Source organism: Scyliorhinus torazame, chromosome 17, assembly GCF_047496885.1.
Source record: "Scyliorhinus torazame isolate Kashiwa2021f chromosome 17, sScyTor2.1, whole genome shotgun sequence".
Lineage (NCBI taxonomy): Eukaryota > Metazoa > Chordata > Chondrichthyes > Carcharhiniformes > Scyliorhinidae > Scyliorhinus > Scyliorhinus torazame.
In genome coordinates, this window is record NC_092723.1 from 151,975,728 (window position 1) to 151,996,220 (window position 20,493).

General features: G+C 48.1%; 1 protein-coding gene across 3 annotated transcripts in view; it reads right to left on the reverse strand.

The window, feature by feature from the left end:
• Positions 1–20,493, reverse strand: part of rgs11 (regulator of G protein signaling 11) — a 196,172-nt gene that overhangs the window by 14,338 nt on the left and 161,341 nt on the right. For all 3 annotated transcript variants that reach the window (XM_072481296.1, XM_072481297.1, XM_072481295.1), the window contains 3 exons: positions 17,094–17,209; positions 15,474–15,561; positions 1,923–2,061 (listed from right to left, as the gene is read on the reverse strand). In XM_072481296.1, the coding sequence (XP_072337397.1) occupies positions 1,923–2,061; positions 15,474–15,561; positions 17,094–17,209 (343 nt within the window). The remainder of the gene's footprint in view (positions 1–1,922; positions 2,062–15,473; positions 15,562–17,093; positions 17,210–20,493) is intronic.

Consider the following 20,493-nt stretch of genomic DNA (forward strand, 5'->3'; position numbering starts at 1 on the left):
CACTGGCTTAATATCAAAACTTACCTGATGTATATGATACAGATTTTTAATCAGTAAGGGTACCGAGGGTGATGGGGCTAAGGCAGGAGTTGAGGATTATCACAGCAGCTCAGTCATGATCTCATTGAATGGCGGAGCAGACTCGATGGGCTGAATGACCTAGGGCATGATCCTATCACCACGCTGTGCCGGAAAAGGAGCTCGCTGTGGTGCCGTTGAAAGCCGGGAGACTCAGCTCCCGGGATCTACCCAGCTCACGGCGCCTCGTGAGATTCAATGCGATCTCGCGAGACATTGTGAAGTGAATCCCGCCCACAATGGGCAGGATAACTTATAGAAAATCTGTATGTTAGAGTGGAGCAGTAAGCCTAACTCTAATGTGCAGATTCCCGAGGTACCTGAGGATTTGGGATTCAATTCCTTCACCTCAGAGACCTTGCACGAGTGCCGTTTGATACTGGTCCCATAAACGGGGTCCAGAAGGAACTGCACTCGTGGGGATCTCCAAGGAGATCGAAGGCCCCCGGCTGCATGCCCTAATATAAATATAAGCTGTTGTAGTTCCACACGTCAATCATATCCTGGGAACTGTAAAGATTTTAGGCTTTCACCCTGTTTGCTCAACTTGTAATGATACCCCTTAGTCTAACTCAAATCCTATGATTTTACAAGCAAGAGGTAAATTCCTTTAATAATGTATTTATCTGTGACTGACACAAGGCTATTTCTAGGCTGCACTGAAGGTAGTTCATGTCTTCCTGGCAGACTACGTTGCCTTCAAATAAGGATTATTTGTTAAAAATACATTGCAATAGTTGTCAAGTTCCTGATGGGGGTGTCAAAAGAATATGAAACATTTGTTAAGCAGTTTTGTGCTTTTGAAGATAAACAAAACCCTTTTCCTGTCATTATCTTTCCCAAGAAACTTAACTGGCCAAACCACTTAAATATTGTGGTCACAAGAGCAGATCAGAGGCCGGAAATTCTTCAGTAAGGCACTCACTCCCGATTCTACCATCTGTGACGTAGAAGGTAGGATGTAACACACACACTGATATGTATATTTAACATGTTACGTACATAGAACATAGAACATAGAAAAATACAGCACAGAACAGGCCCTTCGGCCCACGGTGTTGTGCCGAACCTTTGTCCTAGATTAATCATAGATTATCATAGAATATACAGTGCAGAAGGAGACCATTCGGCCCATTGAGTCTGCACCGGCTCTTGGAAAGAGCACCCTACCCATAGTCAACACCTCCACCCAACACTAAGGGCAATTTTGGACACTAAGGGCAATTTATCATGGCCAATCCACCTAACCTGCACATCTTTGGACCGTGGGAGGAAACCGGAGCACCCGGAGGAAACCCACGCAGACACGGGGAGGATGTGCAGACTCCGCACAGACAGTGACCCAAGCCGGAATCGAACCTGGGACCCTGGAGCTGTGAAGCAATTGTGCTATCCACAATGCTACCGTGCTGCCCTTAAGAACAAATAAATCTACACTATATCATTTTACCATAATCCATGTACCTATCCAATAGCTGCTTGAAGGTCCCTAATGTTTCCGACTCAACTACTTCCACAGGCAGTGCATTCCATGCCCCCACTACTCTCTGGGTAAAGAACCTACCTCTGACATCCCCCCTATATCTTCCACCATTCACCTTAAATTTATGTCCCCTTGTAATGGTTTGTTCCACCCGGGGAAAAAGTCTCTGACTGTCTACTCTATCTATTCCCCTGATCATCTTATAAACCTCGATCAAGTCGCCCCTCATCCTTCTCCGTTCTAATGAGAAAAGGCCTAGCACCCTCAACCTTTCCTCGTAAGACCTGCTCTCCATTCCAGGCAACATCCTGGTAAATCTCCGATATTAAGAAAAACTCTGATATATTATAAGTCCACTTACTTTTTTCATTAGCATATAAATATGCATTTGTGCATCTTCAAAGACATAGCGATGAGGAATTTGTAATCCATCCAGGGTCTTTTCCATTGTTTTACTGTCAATATTCACCCATTTGCTGGCCCCTGCTGCCAGAAACTGTCTGTAAATAGTACAAAGCTTGTGTAAGTAATAATGAAAGTCAAAAGGTCAACATTCTAATTGCGTCTGGAGCTAAATTTTCAGTAAGCCAGAGTGTTTTGAGAAAGCCTGTTCGTTGCATTTTAGACGGTGGGATAAAAGTACTTGCTAATAGAAGTTACTTATTTTTTTCCACTGTAGTACATAGAGAAGAAACATTGGATTTTAGAACTGGAAATATCTAACTACCAGGCAGGCTGTGAAAAGGGGCACAGACACATATGGCACTAAGATTCCCATATGCTGTGTAATCGACAAATCTGAGCCAGAAAAATTTGATTTTTTTAACTTTACTGCTTCATTACTGCGCTGTGAATAACCGAGACATTCTTCTCAGATCAAGACAACTACAGTGGTAGGTCCATGTGTCCAGTTGTAGCTGGCCTTTACCAATTGAAACATTCCAAACACTATTTGCAGCACTCGACCCCTGCCAAAGATGGCTGCAGCTCAGCAGAGTGCACCATGAGAGATGGAAGACAGTTCTTCACAGGTCTTATGGTCTCTGAAATGGCTCTTCTTTCCTGCTGCCTGTGGTAGTCTGTGTAGAGGTATTACGGTACCTGGTAATGCTGGAACACCATTGGTAGATATTGTATGTTTCCTATTGGTCAAGCTGTATGGTAGCTCCGCCCTGCAAGGCGGGGTATAAGAGCTCGTGGCCACCCCAGCAGCCTTCATTCTGTACCTGAGCTGCTGGGGGAAACATCTAGCTTATTAAAGCCTTCAGTTGGACTACAATCTCGCTTTAGTGGTCATTGATCGTGCATCAATTTCATAAGCTAGATTTAAAAGGATGGAGCTCCGAATCAAGCTGGAGTGTCTGCAACTCAGCCCCCACACGGCGAACTCAGCGGCAATCTTCAAGCACTTGCTGGCGTGTTTTAAAGGATATCTCGGAACGGCCGAAAACACACCCACGGGAGAACAGAAAATGCAAGTCCTGCACTCGAGGGTGAGCCCAGAAATTTACACCCTCATCGAAGACGCGGAAGACTTTGATGCAGGAATAGAGCTGCTAAAAAGACATTATATTCGCCCGGTAAACCAGGTCTACGCCCGACATCTGCTAACAACGAGGCGACAAATCCCTGGGGAAATCGCTGGAAAAATTCTACCGTGCGCTCCTGGTGTTGGGGGAGAAACTGCAGCTGCCCGCGAGTTTCGGCAAGCGACCACACAGAACTCTTGATCCGGGACACTTTCGTGGCAGGTATGCTGTCCTCCCAAATCCGCCAACGATTGCTGGAAAAAGACACCCTAGGCCTCAAGGAGGCACGGGCCCTTGCAGGCTCCCTGGATGTGGCTGCCAGAAACGCCCGTGCTTACGTTCCTGACTGCGTGGCAGCCCTGTAGGCAGCGTGGAACCCCTCCGCAGCCAACCCAGAGACATCCCCCCACAAGCCTGTGCTGCAAGGTGGCCTGGGAACCCCGGGGGCCCCGCTGCTACTTTTGCGGGCAGGCTAAGCACCTCCGGCAGCGCTGCCCGGCCCGCGCATCCACCTGCAAGGGATGCGGTAAAAAGGGCTACTTCGTGGTGGTATGCCAGGCCTGTGCGGTCGCCGCGGTCTCCAGCGACGAATGCGGACCGCCACCACAAACCTCTCCACGGTCCCCGTGCGGCCAGCGGGCGCTGCCATCTTCCTACTCCAGGGCCACGTGCGGCCCCCAGGCACCGCCATCTTGTCCCGCGGACGCCACGTTCGATGGATGGGCGCTGCCATTTTGTGCACCCCCAGCCATGTGCGACCAATGGGAGCCGCCATCTTGGATGGACTCCCAGGACCCCAGCTCAGCTTACCGCACACCGCCCGAAAAGAACATTCAACTGTTGAGATTAGCCTTGGTGACCCTGGATCAGTCCCGGCCTCGAACTCTCCACCTACAACTATGAGATCTTGTATCGTCCCGGGAAGCTAAACGAGCCTCCTGATGTCCTGTCCCACGGCACATGTGCCAACGCACAAGTGGACCGCATCCGAGCCCTCCATGAGGACCTCTGCCATCCGGGGGTCACTCGCTTTTTCCACTTTATCAAGACCCGCAACCTGCCCTACTCCATCGAGGAGGTCAGGACAGCCACCAGGGACTGCCAAATCTGCGCGGAGTGCAAACCGCACTTCTACCGGCCAGAGAAAGCGCACCTGATAAAGGCTTCCCGTCCCTTTGAACGCCTCAGCATGGACTTCAAAGGCCCCCTCCCCTCCACCGACCGCAACACGTACTTCCTGAACGTGATTGACGAGTACTCTCGGTTCCCTTTCGCCATCCCCTGCCCAGACATGACCACAACCACCGTCATCAAGGCCCTCCATAACATCTTTGCACTGTTCGGGTTCCCCGCTTACATACATAGTGATGGGGGGTCCTCCTTTATGAGCGACGAACTGCGTCAATTCCTGCTCAGCAAGGGCATCGCCTCGAGCAGGACGACCAGTTACAACCCCCGGGGTAACGGGCAGGTAGAGAGGGAGAACGGAATGGTCTGGAAGACCGTCCTACTGGCCCTACAGTCCAGCAATCTCCCAGACTCCCGCTGGCAGGAAGTCCTCCCGGATGCCATCCACTCCATCCAGTCACTGCTTTGTACCACAACCAACCGAACACCTCACGAACGTCTCCTTGTCTTCCCCAGGAATTCCTCCTCTGGGACCTCGCTCCCAACCTGGTTGGCAGCTCCCAGACCCATCCTGCTCCGAAAACACATGCGGGCGCACAAGTCATACCTGTTGGTCGAGGGGGTCCATCTTCTCCATGCTAACCCCCAGTGCGTACCCCGACGGCCGACAAGATAAGGTCTCCCTACGAGACCTGGCGCCCACCGGAGCCCTACGCACACCCCAGCCACCAGTGCACCTTACAGGAGGATCGGTCATTCCGCCGGCCCCGTCTAGGACCCCCCCACCCACCGACGCACCCCGCAGGCGCTCCCTTCCAGGCCAACCGTTTTCCCCACCAGCGCCGTCTAGAAGTGTCGAAGCTGCCACAGAGATCGAGGCCACGCCCCAGTAGTCACAGACGCCCGAGCCTCTACCGGAGTCACCACCGAAGCTTCGACGATCACAGAGGACGACCAGGGCCCCCGATCGACTGATTGCTTCCTTTTAAAGTGTATAGTTAATTATGAATCATAAATTGTAAATAGTAAATAGAATTGTAAATAGTTACAAAACGCTGTACGGAGGTATTACAGTACCTCCATAACTATAATTTCTACCACGTTACCATGTTGTAATATCAGGCCACCACCCCTGCCGGACGCTTTTTTAACAGGGGGTGAATGTGGTAGTCTGTGCAGAGGTATTACGGTACCTGGTAATGCTGGAACACCATTGGTAGATATTGTATGTTTCCTATTGGTCAAGCTGTATGGTAGCTGCGCCCTGCAAGGTGGGGTATAAGAGCCCGTGGCCACCCCAGCAGCATTCCCTCTGTACCTGAGCTGCTGGGGGAATCATCTAGCTTATTGAAGCCTTCAGTTGGACTACAACCTCGCTTTAGTGGTCATTGATCGTGCATCACTGCCCTTAGTTTCAGTGAATCAATTGAGCAAAGCTGTAACAGTGGTTCGTGGCATGACCCCTTTCGTTGACGTGTGACTTTTTGAAGTAAAACTGTTTGGTAATGATGTGTTGTAGGCTCAGGGAGCCAATCCGGGGAATAGTGGGACATGGTTGTTTTCTAATTCCGCCACACTCCCATCCTCAATTGCATCCTAGAACTCCCTCCCGAACAGCTCTCTAAGAGGACCTTCACCACACAGTCTGCAGTGGGTCAAGAAGGAGGCTCACCACGATGGGAAATAAGTGATGGCCTTGTCGACAAAGACCACACATCTCTAGAATGAATTTTAAAATGGAGAGTTACTGTGGGGAGGTCAAACGTCTTGCCCAATAAGAAAGGCAAATGTAAGGAAGAATGTCCCAGCTTTGGTGAAGGACCTGAAAATGGTATCACGGCTGTAATGCTAAAAATGTAGAACAAGTAAAAAGTGGGAAAGGAACATAGGGAAGGATATTAGAATTCTCAACCATATTTCGCAACATTAAATAACCCAATGTATCAAGGTTTAGGCATGTTCTTAGTCTCTTTAATAAAAGTGATTTGTGGATACCTCCTGATAGTATTCTCAGCTAGTCTGGTGTAAGGAGCATTGTGGTGACATTAACCTTGCTTGTTCCTTTGAGCTCACTCTGAGGCTTAAACACTGTTGTGGGAATCTAGATAATTGTTTATAAATATGCTGAGATCAAAAGTTGTAAATTAATGGCTCCAGGCTGAAGACCTTAGGATAAAACGATAGTTTTTTTAAAATCAAAATTAATGGGATAACATCTGTATTAAAACAACAGGCAACAGGAGAATGGCCCATCACAAAATTTCTCTGAAGCAGTGGCATCAGAAATTTAGGGTGTGATTTAACTAAATGGGAACAAAGTCCCTGAGCGAGTGCGTTTAGCCACGTGTTTCCCGGTGCTCCCAGCGCCGAAAAACACAAGGATATAAAACGTGTCTTGCATTTGATAAGGGGCCTCAACAAGGAACGCGCAGTCGAGGCTGCACATAGCCCCGTTTTGTACACTAAGGAGCTGCGCCATTTTTAAATGGCGTCTCTATCTCCGAGGACCCGAAGCAATCCCCGACCCCCCCCAACGCACTATGGGGGGGGGGGGGGAGTGGGGCGTCCCGCACCCCTCACACTCCCCAACACCCACGCAGGGCACTCCAGCCCGATCGCGTCCACGTAATAAATGCCAGCTTGGCAGTGCCAACCTGGCAGTGCTCGTGCCACCTGGCAGTGCCAGGCTGGCATTGCCAGGGTGCCTGGGCAGCACTAGCAGTGTCAGGGTGCCACCCTGCTCAAAGCACATGCACCTAGGGGCCTCCGATCCTCTGGGAGACCCCCAGGAGTACTGTTCTGTCTGGTCCCTGTTTGTAGAGACCAGCACTGAACGGCGCTCGCCTGAATTCTCCGAGGTGAGGAAGATTGATTGCACACCTTGGGTAAGTCAGGCGAGCTGCTTTTTGGGCGCAGCGTGGCCATTAAACCGCGCCATATTAATTGTGCAGGAGAGACAAGAGATGAAAAGACTTCAAGTTGCACTGTTCATGACAGATCAAGGTTGGTGGCACAGTGGCTAGCACTGCTGCCTTACAGCGCCAGGGACACGGCTTCGATTTCGACCTTGGCTGACTGTCTGTGTGGAGTTTGTCTGTTCTCCCCGTGTCTGCGTGGGTTTCCTCTTGGTGCTCCGGTCTCCTCCCACAGTCCAAAGACGTGCAGGTTAGGTGAATTGGCCATGATAAATTGCCCCCTATTGTCGAAAGATATGCAGGTTATGTGGGGCTACAGGATTAAGGGGATAGTGTGGGGAGTCAGCCTAGATAGGGGTGCTCTTTCGGAGGGTCAGTGCAGTCTCGATGGACCAAATGGCTTCCTTCTGTGCTGTAGGGATTCTATGGATTTCTATGTCGAATATTCGTTATAATGAAGGAAGCATTGACCCATAAATAGTTAAAAATGCAAATTGGGCAATAGTGTAGCATTGATTGACCTTGGATCTTGTGAATGTGATGACCAATGGATTATTTCCTGAACTAATGAAACAAAATAGTAAAAAGATAGAGAGAAATTTAGAGTAGATGGCGGAAATAGGGTGAGTTAGTCAAATTTGAGATAGAGAGTGAAAGAAAAAGAAAAAAATGATAACGGGCCGGATTTTCCAGCTGCCCTGTGCATGTTTTCTGGCAGCAGAGGCGACTCGCCATTGGTCACTGGCAGGATCTTCCAGTCCCGCCTATGTCTACTGTGTTTTGCAATGTTCACCTGTCCTGCTGCCGGGAAGCCGCCACAGGGGGTTGCCTTCAGCGGGACTTGATGATCCCACCAGTGGGAAGGGCCGGAATATCCCGCCCAAAGAGTGAGAGAATGAAGAGATAGAAAAGTAAAAAAACATTAACAACAAGTAGAAGAAGAAGAATATACTTTGGAATTGTTGTGTTACTCCTTGAGAAGTAATGAGTGAATGGCAGTGTCGATGTACAGAATGTACAAACATCCTTGAGCCATGTGTGATCATTATGTAAAAGAACAATGGCACTGCTTTCATAGGAACACTGGACTTGCTAGAGGGAAAAAGACTAAGATGTATATAATTTGCCTTCCAGCAGTGGCATGATGTAATTTAAAAAAGTGTGTTAGCAAGAACAACACTAAAGTGCTGCCAAGATAGATTAGAAACTTTATATATTGGGCAAAATTTCAGTTTTGGAAACTAAGCCCAGTGGCAGGCCGGAATGTTGGCATGATTCCCGCTGGGCGGGGGGATGGCTAGACAAGCGTGATTTTCCACTAATCACGTATCAGCGAAGAGCTCGATGAATCTTATAATGGGGTGGGAAGGAAGTCAGCCACTCCACTGATACCGCATCGAAGGTTCTAGTGCCATATTTAGATGGCACCCGGACGGACATTCACTCATTGCAGGACATGTTATGTGGGCAAGATGTTCACACTATCGCGTAAAAAAGAAGCAACATTTGGCCCCACATTTCAACAAAGCTTCCCTGGGTTTCTCCTCCAGGCCGTCCAGGAAAAGGAGGTGGTCTTCTTTCTAAGGGATGGGAGCAGGAGGGCCCTCCCACTTGACATTACCAGCCTGGAAGAAGGTTGCCTGGAGGTTAGCATCCTTGGGGCCAAAAGAAAGCACCGCCCTGCAGTGCAGGAAACGGATGAATGATCTGCTGCACTCCTCCAGTAAGTGCAATGTCTACACACTGAAAACTCACACTCTCAGTGGGGCGTCAGGCAATCTAAGGGTTACACTCCACAGGGATGTCATACACGACCATCGTCTGATAGCCATTTTAAGCTCTCATCTCATGTAAGCTCCTGGACAAATGGTTTCTTAATCACTTACTGGGGAGGGATCAGCAGAGACAATTGGCATGCATGCTTCTGAACTGCTTATTTATCCATTGGAATCACAGTTAATCCTTCTGCCTTTCTGCAATACAAGATTTCCTATAACACGAAAGAGTGTGCCAAGACTGAAGGTGGGACTCCTGAGATCCGGACCCTCTCAAGCTTTGAGAAACAGACTGCAGAGCTCTCAGGAGAGGAGAGATCGTTCCTGGGGGGAAAGCCAGATTGACCTCCCCAACAAGCCAGTGAAGACGAATCCATTATACATCGACAAGGCTCAGACCACCATTACTGCGGTATGTGATTTAAACCCACTCCTCTGGTGCTACTTGCAGACTCTTCATTGCTCACACTGCTGACTGCTCCTGTAAATGTTCAGAGAGCCTCTGGTGATGTGGAAGCCCACCCAGGCCACCCTCTGGAAGCCCGTATACCCCACTGGTATCATCAAGGGGATGGGCATGAACATGTTCAATCACTGGCCCACCAGGTGTCTGCTCTCCTCAGAAGCGCTGCCCCACTACAGAGGAAGCAAGACATTAGCAGAGTTCACCCCAACCAATGGAAACCTGCAGTGTGGCCTTTGGAACCCTCCCTGGCTCAGTGCCCTCTCAGGGCAGAGGCCTTACCAGTGACCACCACCCCTCAGGATCACGAGCTGTCTTCTCCTGGTGAGGTGGGCAGCACTGACTGCCTCTACCACCTTCTCCCCCAGGCACTGTTCAGGAGGGCCGAATCATAGAATTTACAGAAGGAGACCATTCGGCCCATCAAGTCTTCACCTGCCCTTGGAAAGAGCACCTCACCCAAGGCCATGCATCCACCCTATCCTTGTAACCCCACCTAACCTTTTGGACACTAAAGGGCAACTTAGCACAGCCAGTTCGCCTAACCTGCACATTTTTGGACTGTGGGAGAAAATCGGAGCACCCGGAGGAATCCCATGCGGACACGGGGAGAATGTGCAAACTCCACACAGACAGTTGCCGGAGGCTGGAATTGAACCCGGGATCCTGGAGCTGTGAGGCAGCAGTGTTAACCATCGTGCCGCATTGAGAGTCTGCAGACCACCCTGGAGAAGGTATCCCTCCTCTCCTCATTTACATTGAGCAGTGGGTCCACTTCAGGCTGTCGATATCAGGGGACAGGGGTCTTCTCTGAGCCGTCTTCGTGGCTGCAGTGAGTGAGGTTCTTTAGCGCTAATTCCGGCCCCAGCAGTTACACCGCCCGCTGGGCTGGGAATTGCTTCTAATTCTCGCCAGCATAGTGCTGGCCTATTTGTATGTCCTGAATTGCGGAATGCATAATGTCCCCAATGGAAAGCAAATTGCACGCTATTCAGTTCTGGTGGGAATACTTAGGGCGCGATTCAATGGCCTCCTCGAGCAAGACTTGGTGACGGGTCGAGGCTGTTGAATCTTTCCGTGATATTGCGACGCTCAAAACATCTTGCGAGATTTAACAGGGTCTCGCGAGACGTCACGATCTGGTTCTCGCTCTCGCTGGGCAAGGTCCAAATATGCATATTTAAATGAGCTATTAGATCTGACATCTAAATTCTGAGATGCGTGGTCCAAAATCACTATTCCCGCATATTCTGCTCCTTCCACCCTCATCAGCACTGCCTGGCACACCACAAAAACGTCAATCCTGGAATATACTGTATAGACATGTGAGAAGATGGAATAGTCCCTCTCTCCCGGGTGTCCAAACCTCCAAGGATCCACCATCCCCATTCTCTCCATAAACCCTTGCAGCTCTCGTGCCATCCTTGACCTCCAACCACAGCTCCAGTACACAAGTAAAATCCTCCCCATAATCAGCTGGTGAGTCCAACCTCTTCATAAATCTGGTGTCATCCTAATTCGCCACATATACATTCGAGTCCCCAATAGCACCCTACTCACTATTACAAACCTCCCCCTCCCCCAGGTCCCGTACCTCCCTAGCCCCTGTAAACCCAGTTTTCCTATTCAGCAATATGGCGACCCCCCTCAACTTCAAGTCGAACCCCGAGTGGAACATCTGCCCCACCCACCCCTTCCTCAGCCTCATCTGGGGCGTCATTCTCCGCCGGCGGGAGTCTCCGTTCTGCCGGCGCCCGGGGGTTTCCCGACGGCGTGGGGCTGCCCCACAATGGGAAACCCCATTGACCGGCCGGTGTTACGGAGACTCCCGCCGGCCGGTCGGCGCAGAAATGTGGCGGGGCGGGTAGGAGAATTTCGCCCCTTTTTTTTTTTACCTGGAGATGGGTCCCCTGCAGGAAAATCACCTCTGCTCTCAAACTTTTCAAATGCATGAACATCCAGGACTTCTTAACCAGCCCATTTAGCTCGCGGACATTCCATATCACAACATTCCACCGGAGGCTTCCGCCCCCCCCCCTCGAGTCTACCATCATCACCCTTGGACTCCACCATCCCATCCCCTCTCTGAATTGGGCCCTCCCAAGGTGGCCCTCAGCCCCGTCCATGACCAAACTCATCCCATATATCAGCCGCGACCCCCCCCCCGCCTCGAGTCTACCATCATCACCCTTGGACTCCACCCTCCCATCCCCTCTCTGAATCGGGCCCTCCCAAGGTGGCCCTCAGCCCCGTCCATGACCAAACTCATCCTATATATCAGCCCCCCCGCCCCCCCCCCCCCCCCCCACCGGCCCGACTCCCCTCTCCTGACCCCGCTCTCCCTCCAGCACTGCACTGGACTGCCAGCCTTGATTTTAGTGCTCAAGGCCTGTGGAGTGGGACTTGAACCTTGAGGCCCAGCAATGTGTATGCTGCCACCTGAGTCACAACAAACTCTATCATTGCTCCCTTTCTGGCCATCCAAGGTTGAGTGGTATGCTCAGACCATAAGTCGCATTGGTCGAAATTTTCCAGTCGTTCCTGCGGGTGGGATCTTCCAGTCCCGCTGATGGCGACATCCTCAGCCAATGGTGACCCTCCTCACCAATCCCCCCACCGTCAGTGGAGGGTGCAGACAACGCAAAAACACATTGACAGCGGCAGGACCAGAAGATCCCACTGCTCCAACTCATACAGCAGGGTGATAGAAAATCCTCACCCATTGTTTACAGGGTCCTTACAACATTAATTACAAACCCAAAATGGTTACAATGATACATTTGCATTGGTGGCAGAGACCCAGCCATTCCTTGATGTGCGATTTATTCAATGAGAGATCTTGGCAAAAATGGACCATCACAAATGTTCACCCCTATGAATTTCGTGCCACTTTTGAAGTACACCCAGCATTTTATAGCATTGTTACAAGATCAAAAAATTCATTTAACAAGGTTTGGACGGACTCTGCCCTATCTTCGTGAGACACAAATGTTTAGATTTTGACTGCTCAGGCCACAGTACAGCACAGTTTGTCAGCTGCTCTCGTCAACAGCGGCCAGCTAGCAATTATGTTCTACCTTTTTAAAATACCAAAGCATCAGCCCTTTTTCACTTTGCTTTAATCAACGTTACTTTGCAGTTGAAACTTTCTGGGTTTTTCCTCATGAAATTTACAATAGAAATGAGTTTTTCTGGCATAAAACATTGGACAGTGTGCCCAATTGGAAGACCTCAAAACTTCCTTTCTATATGTCTAGTTGGTTGTAGTTACAAAACATGTTGGGACAAATTACACTGAAAGTCTGTGATGTAATGAATCTGTTCCACAAAATCCAGGATACTTATGTAAGTCAAACCTGGACGATCTCTCGACTGGTCAGTGAGTTTCCTGGGATCTGCCTTGAGACTCCGCTACTGCCTCTTCTATTGGCAGGACCTTGTTCTGGTGTAATGTCTCCCAAATATTTTCCTGCTGTGACTCTATTTCAATATTTTACATTGGTGCGGCCCCAGAGTGAAAATTGCAGGGGGTGGGGTGGGGAAGAGTAGAGGTCGAATAGCTGACTGAGGTAGGGAGAAACTGGTTAGTAAGTTCAAGAATTATATATAAATCAGACCTACCATTTTGCAGGCTTTGTTGCTGTCAGCTCCTAGGCCTCGCAGTTAATTTCAATAGGCCGCACCCATTACGCGCATTTTAAGAGGCTCCACAGCCAGATCCAGGGCTGTAAAATCAGGGTCACTGCTCCACCATCGCTACTTTTACATTGGAGCTCACGCCCCTAATTACTCAGCCAGGGACCCCACATGGGGTTTCCTTCCATAGTTTGGGAACCCATGTCCTGGTGCGTCACAGAGTCATAGAATCATAGAATTTACAGTGCAGAAGGATGCCATTCGGCCCATTGAGTCTGCACTGGCCCTTCGAAAGAGCATCCTACTTAAGCCCCATCCCTGTAACCCAATCTAACCTTTAGACACTGAGGGGCAATTTAGCATAGCCCATCCATCTGACCTGCACATCTTTGTACTGTGGGAGGAAACCGGAGCACCCAGAGGAAACCCACGCTGACATGGGGAGAATATGTAAATTCCACATAGACAGTCACCTGAGGCCGGAATTGAATCTGGGACCCTGGCACTGTGAGGCAGCAGTGCTAACCACTGTCATATTGGGGACAATAATGGACTGGATTTTATGGTCCCAATAGTGACAAAAGCTAAGAGCTTCACCGATGATACTGAGAGCTGCAATGGAACCGTAGATTCCAGGGAGTCCACTTATGCTTGTAAACCTGGGCTGTTTACTCGTTTCTGTACATAACCTCATTTTACACAGATTTATTTAAGGCTGGTCCTAGCAGGTATACAGCCTGCACCCATGGCTCTGCTCAGCACCCCCACCTCCCACTCCCTCCCACCATCAACCTTGGCTCTGCTCACCCTCATTCCAGAGGCCGGCAAAAATTTAAAGAGTGATACATGTGAGAAAAGTGCATGTCAAATTCAAACAGATAAAAATGCTTACAAATTCAAAAAATGAACAAAGTCAGAAAAATGCATCAAAAATTGCAAGAGTGACCAACCTGTGGCTGACCCAGCAGGAAGACAATGAGTGCAGCCTTGGGGAGAAGGCAAATGTCTACACCGGGCTCCTTGATGGCCAGGAAGAGCAGGTGGGCTTCCTACGGGCAATGCCCCCTCAACCAGCTCTCCACCATCAGACACCCATTCCCCCATCAGTAGGGTTCAAGTTGGTTAGTGAAGTCGAAACCAAGACACAGAATTTTTTATTATGAGAGTTCATTAACTTGTTCCGTCTCATAGATCTATTCCCACACAGCCTAGTATCCCACCCATCCTCTATTTATATGTGCTCAATGAGTATTGATACCATCACCTGTTCTGCTTAACCATAACAATGCAATTGGCATTATATTAACAAACCATAACAATATCATTGATGAGACATTTACATCCCCATCACACAAACATCGCTTCCAGGGATAGCCCAGAGCAACCTAGACTTCCCTGTTTCCCACATTTGCTCCCTCATCTCCCAGCATGTCAACAAAATTCTCCTCCCTGGCTTGAGTTTTTGCAGAGACAGAAGTGCTCCACTCCTTAGCCAAAATGGCAATTGGTGCCCTAATCTGGAAGTCCCGCCCCTGTATCCAGCAATGACAGCAGGACATATTTCATACATGCGCAGCTCATGGAGGCAAAAGTACAGTGCCTTCACTCAGAAGCAATTTTTATCACAGACGTTGCTGAAACATATCTCATGGGGTGTCCAAATCTGCGGAAGTGGTCTAAACCTATTGGTGTTCTTTGGAGAGGTCAAGTACATTTTTGGTTAGGCCTGATAGTTTTGGGGATCTTTTAAAAGCTTTTAAGGGTAGACATGAATGTACAAAAAAGGTGGATATGGTCTATGGAGTTGTCAAGCTGTCACGTTATTTAAATCTCCTCCCCATTAAATTTTAGGGAATAAACAGTATGCTGTGTCTCTCCGTTGAAAAAAATCAGTGCTTGCAATTTCAATAGCTTTTTGTTAACATAAGGATTTTGTGGTCCCAAAGTGAGGGCTTTCATTATAGTATTAGTACTACTGGACTGCTTCCACAACTTATGATTATCCCAGTGTGGTAATTTCACAGTTTTATAGCTCCTAATGATTATAAAGAGATTATCTGTCTTTGGTGTGGTGCTAAGAATACCATTTTTAAATAAGGAATTAAGATTTAAACGTATTGAATGGCGTTTTATCCATGAGGGTTTAAAAAAAATAGACGGTGAAGTTTATATTAGATACTGGCAGTTTGATTTTATTTCATCTCAGCATGACTCCCGAGGTCTGCCCATGGTAGATACTGGGAGAGTTCACATGAAGTGTGTAACTGCAAAGATGGTGGGTGGAGGGGCATGAGTTGATATACATTGCCACAGGGGCTTTCAGGAGTGATGGAGTTGGGTAGAGGAGCATAGGTTGGCATGGAGGTTGAGGGGATGGACAGAGACACTGTTACTATGATAGATTAAAAGTGTTTACAAAACAGATAATAGTTGTTTGCAGTTTTTATGAAAAATTGATAAACTTACTCAAAGATGGCTTCTACTTTTTCTTCAACTTTTGACAGTTCTCCATATTGCACATCTTCGCAGGCCTCCCAGAAACTAAGATTCTCAGCTAGTGTTTGAAATACATATAATTGTTACAGATACTGGTGTCTAACTCTTAGAGCCAATGTTTATTTCACACTTATTTTCATAATGAATTCTGGATTCTCTTAATGAGAATCTACGGTTCAGTAAACATGACATTGGGCAAGATTTGGGGGGTTTGTGTCTGGGGTCAAATAGAGGCCCCGATCCGAAACGGTGCCAGAAACAGCCGCTGACAGTTTGCTTCAACTGGCCAATTATTGGCCAGAGGGCAGACTCATCATCCAAGTAAGTACTGTCGGTAGGTTTTGAATCTGAAGCGCCAATAGGAGGCCCTCCAGCACAAAAGGAGATGCAATTCGCTATTACAACTAAGGGAGAGGGAAATGGAGAAAGGTTACCTCCATCCTGAGAGGTCCACTGCGTAAGTAACTCATTTGAAATGAAAAACAGCAGTCTGGCCACCATTGTCAAGGAGAGCCACAGATGCAGCCAGGTAAGCTGGGGGGACCTCCAAGGCATCCTGGAGTGCTAGGCCTGGTTGACGATATAAATGCTTAAACCTGTGGATTCCAGCAGAGCTGGTATGATCAGCTAAGTAAAGTCACAAAGACAATTGGTACACCACTGCACATTTTTCATCGAATAAATTGTATGGTCCCAACCACCACCACCTGAAAGTTCCCTTCCAAACCTCTCGCTATCCTGACTTGGAAATGTATCGCCGTTCCTTCCCTGTTGCTCGGTCGGAAACCTGGAACTGAAAGCACTGTGGGTGTACCTACACCACGTGGCCTGCAGTGGTTCAAGGCAACTCACCAGCACCTTCTCAAGGGCAATTGGGGATGGGCAAGAAAAGGAATTAAAATTTTTAAAAATGTAAATGCTTTCATTTTATCATGGTAGGAATATTAATTTTGCACTAAATACTAATATTGGTTAGGTCAACGATGCCTACAAGACTCAGGCACGCTAAATCAGTGAGCAAAAAATCAAAGTGCTGATGCTTCATGGCAGCCAGGACTCACATGTCAACCATGGTCACAGTTAGTTTAGATAAAGGAATGCTTCAATGGAAATCTGCTGCAGAACTGGAAAACAATGGATTACAGACGCTGGACTGTCTGTCACAATTGCTGAGTTCAGGTAGGAAAGGGGCTGTCAATTCTGGGAAAAGGTTTCAGTGAAGAAACAGTCCAAATTGGAAGAGGGAATCCCGCTTCCCGTCTCGCCGAAAGTCCATGGACTTTTTGCTTTCCCGCTGCATCCCCCTCAGTGGGTCACGCCACGGAAGGCCCGGAAAGTCCCAGCCTTCGGCTGTGACTCCTCCCTCCACGCACAACCCATTCACCAGAACAAAGCATCTTAATGTAAAGTCTTAATGAAACCATGGGGCAAATCTGACTCCATCTGCAGTGGGGGAATGAAGGAGATCAAAATGGGGGATGCAAGACAAGTTGTTTAAACAAATAGTAAAACCTTTGTGAATGGTTCTATAACCAGTATAACATTTTTAAAATTGAAAAAAGAATATTAATTTGATTTATTCATCCTTACCACTGAACTCTCTTTCCAGAAAGTATCGAAATTGTTGGTGACCAAGGGGATCGTGGAGCAGGTCGCCAAAGTTGAATGCCCAACGTTCGACCCGTAACCTTGTTGGGATTGTCACTCTGTTCATGGAGAGAAAGCTATGAATATTAACTCAGTTTATTAATACAGAAATAATACTTTATTATCCAGATTAGGCTGTATGGACGTACAATATCTGGTCATATGGTTAAAACCAAATGCTTCAGCAATGTTCTTGGCTATTTCAAATCCGAATATTTGGACTTGTTTGTGTGAGATTATCTCGTCAAAAAATAGCAGCGGATTTTACAATGACGAAGAAAGGTTTAACAGTGGTATTCCCATCATTTATGGCATGAATTTTCACACAGCATTGTAGTATGGTCCTACATGATAGGTTCTCAAGTAACCAAGTGGCCTTGGTCTTGTCAGCCTGTTTTATCTTCCACCAGTTTTCTTTAAACCAATGCAACAGGTTATTGAGCAGCTTATAAAATGGGTCACTGATATGCCGTCACCTGTTTAGTCACACTTCCCAAGACCAGTTGTGTAGAATCTCTGGGCTATATTTTCAACTTGTCATCCATGCGTAAGGGTGGAGATGTGGACATGCTGCCCATTTACAGAAACCATGCCGGTTTACTTTCCCTACTGCTAATTATACTTTTACAGGAATAGGAGGGATGAATAACGGACATGTTGATTTGAGAGTGATTCTAACAGGCTGACTATGCTAGATGGAATGTTCTATGCTCAAGTTCCTGATCGTCCTGGTACCACTAACAACTGTGCCAAAGACTGATTGAGGAGATTGTCCTATACCATATTGGTCTCCTGTTACCAGCTTGTAAAATCCTCCTTTGATCTTTCTCTCCTTGGAGAGGAGAAGGCGAGGAGGAGATTTGATAGAGGTGTTCAAAATCATGAGGGAGCTGGACAGAGTAGATAGGGAGAAGCTGTTCCTGCTCGTAAAATGATCGAGAATGAGAGGGCACAGATTTAAAGTGGTTTGCAAAAGAAGCAAACGTGATAGGATAAAACCTTCTCATAAAGCGAATGGTTGGCATCTGGAAATGTGTTGCCTGGAAGTGTGGTGGAGGCTGATTCAATCAATGCATTAAAGAGGGCATTAGATGATGTATTTGAATAGTAACAATATGCAGGGGAAATGGCAGGAGAATGATATTCAGTCATAATGCTCATTTAGAGAGCTGGTGCCGACACAATGGGCCAAATGGCTTTCTTTGTGGGCAGCACGGTAGCATAGTGGTTAGCACAGTTGCTTCGCAGCTCCAGGGTCCAAGGTTTGATTCCTGGCTGGGTCACTGTCTGTGCGGAGTCTGCACGTTCTCCCAGTGTCTGCATGGATTTCATCCGGGTGCTCCGGTTTCCTCCCACAGTCCAAAGATGTGCGGGTTAGGTGGATTGGCCATGCAAAATTGCCCTTAGTGTCTGAAAAATGTTAAGTGAGGGTTACTGGGATAGGGTAGATACATGGGCTTCAGTAGGGTGCTCTTTGTAAGGGCCAGTGCAGACTCGATGGGCCGAATGACCACCTTCTGCACTGTAAATTCTATGATTCTGCACTGTAAAAGTTCTGCGAGATCCAGGACTTTTAGGCCTGATCTGGTGGTGAATATACACAGATCTCTGAAAGTGACAGAGCAAGCTGTAAAGCTGTTGAAAAAGAATACAGGATCATTGACTCAACAAACAGAGGCACAGAGTACAAAAGCAAAGAAACTATGCTCAACTCCTACAAATCACTGGTTGCTCCTCCACTGGACATCGCACTTTAGGAAAGATGCCAAGCCCTCAGAGGGGACACAGAGGACATTTACTCAGATTTGTGTCAAGGATGCAGCACATCATTTATGTCGGGAGGCTAGAGAAGCTGGGGTTGTTCTCCTTGGAGCAGGGAAAGTTGGGAAACATGAAAGATTTTCAGAAAGTAAACCAGGAGATGCTGCTTCCAGTGACAGGAGGGCTGATAACCATGACTCACCAATTTAGGGTAATTGGCAAAAGACCAGCAATAAATTGTGGAGAACTGTTAGAATCTATGGGGCGGGATTCTCCGTTTCTGATACTAAGTGTTGATGCCAACGCAGAATTTGTGCACTTTCACGACAGAGAAACTGGACCGATTCCGCTACTATTAAGGGGCTAGCACCGGGTCCACGTGGAACACAATCAATTCCAATGAAAAACGGTGCAGGTTTCGCCGGGTCTGTGATTGACACTCGGCAGGGTGACAAGCTGCAGCCACACACACACATTACACTCCCCACACACACTTATCCCAGCCAAAAAGATGACATTGGTTGTGCTGGAGAGCGCAAATACAGCTGATAGGTCGGCTAGGGCCAGAGGGTACCCAGGGGGGTGCCCTGGGGGGACACCTGTATGACCTGTGGCACTAAGTTCACAGTGGGCTGTTAGCGGTGTGCGCAGCTGCATGGCTGCCTTGCCGGTTGCGGCAAAGTTGTTCTGTGCCCGTCCAATCCCGACCCCACAGCCCACCTCCTGGCTATCCCCCGCTACTCACCCGGCCCTGGCAGCAGACCCCTGGCCAGCGTCACAACTGTCAGCAAACTATGGCGATGTTGGACACTTTCTGTACCCCCTCTCTCTCCCTCAGCAGCCGCCACACGGGTTTCACGATTTTTAAAAGCACAAGTGAACCGCGCCGTCAGGAACTCGGCCCATCGGAAATGGAGAATCGCGGAGGCCCTGGAGAATACTGGGTCAGGCTCGCTAATATGCTAATATGCAAAAGGTATCGGTCTTCTGTACGTGCATTCCAGAGTGCATTGACGTCGCTGACGAGGTGCTGGAGCATTGCGATTTGGCGTCAAATCGCGCTTGCCGCGATTTTGGCGTTGGAACCGATTCTCCGCCCAATCGCCTTTCCCAATTACGGCATCGGCTGACGAAGAATCCCGCCCTGGTGTCTGAAAAGGTGGTGGAAGCAGATTCTACAATATCCTTCAGGAAGGAATTGGATAAATAACTGAAGAGAAAATATTTGTCGGACCATAGGAAAGGGCAAGGAAATAGGACAAATTGAATAGCTCTTGCAAAGCGTTGGCACAGGCATGATGGGCAGAATGGCCTCTTTCTATGTTGTCTCATTCTATGATTCTATAATTGGTTACAAATCCTCGCCCATTGTGTCTGTTGGATGGTTATTATGGAATTCTGTTGAGATATTTATATAGGTATGGGTATACATAAAAATGAGACATGATGTGATCAAATGCTTTATGAAAATGTTGTGTGTTGAGAAAAGGTACCTTGAAACTGAACCTAATAGATCTCTAATATTATTTCCACATGGTAATACTGAAGTATACATAATCTAAATCTATAGCGGTTACCTCGT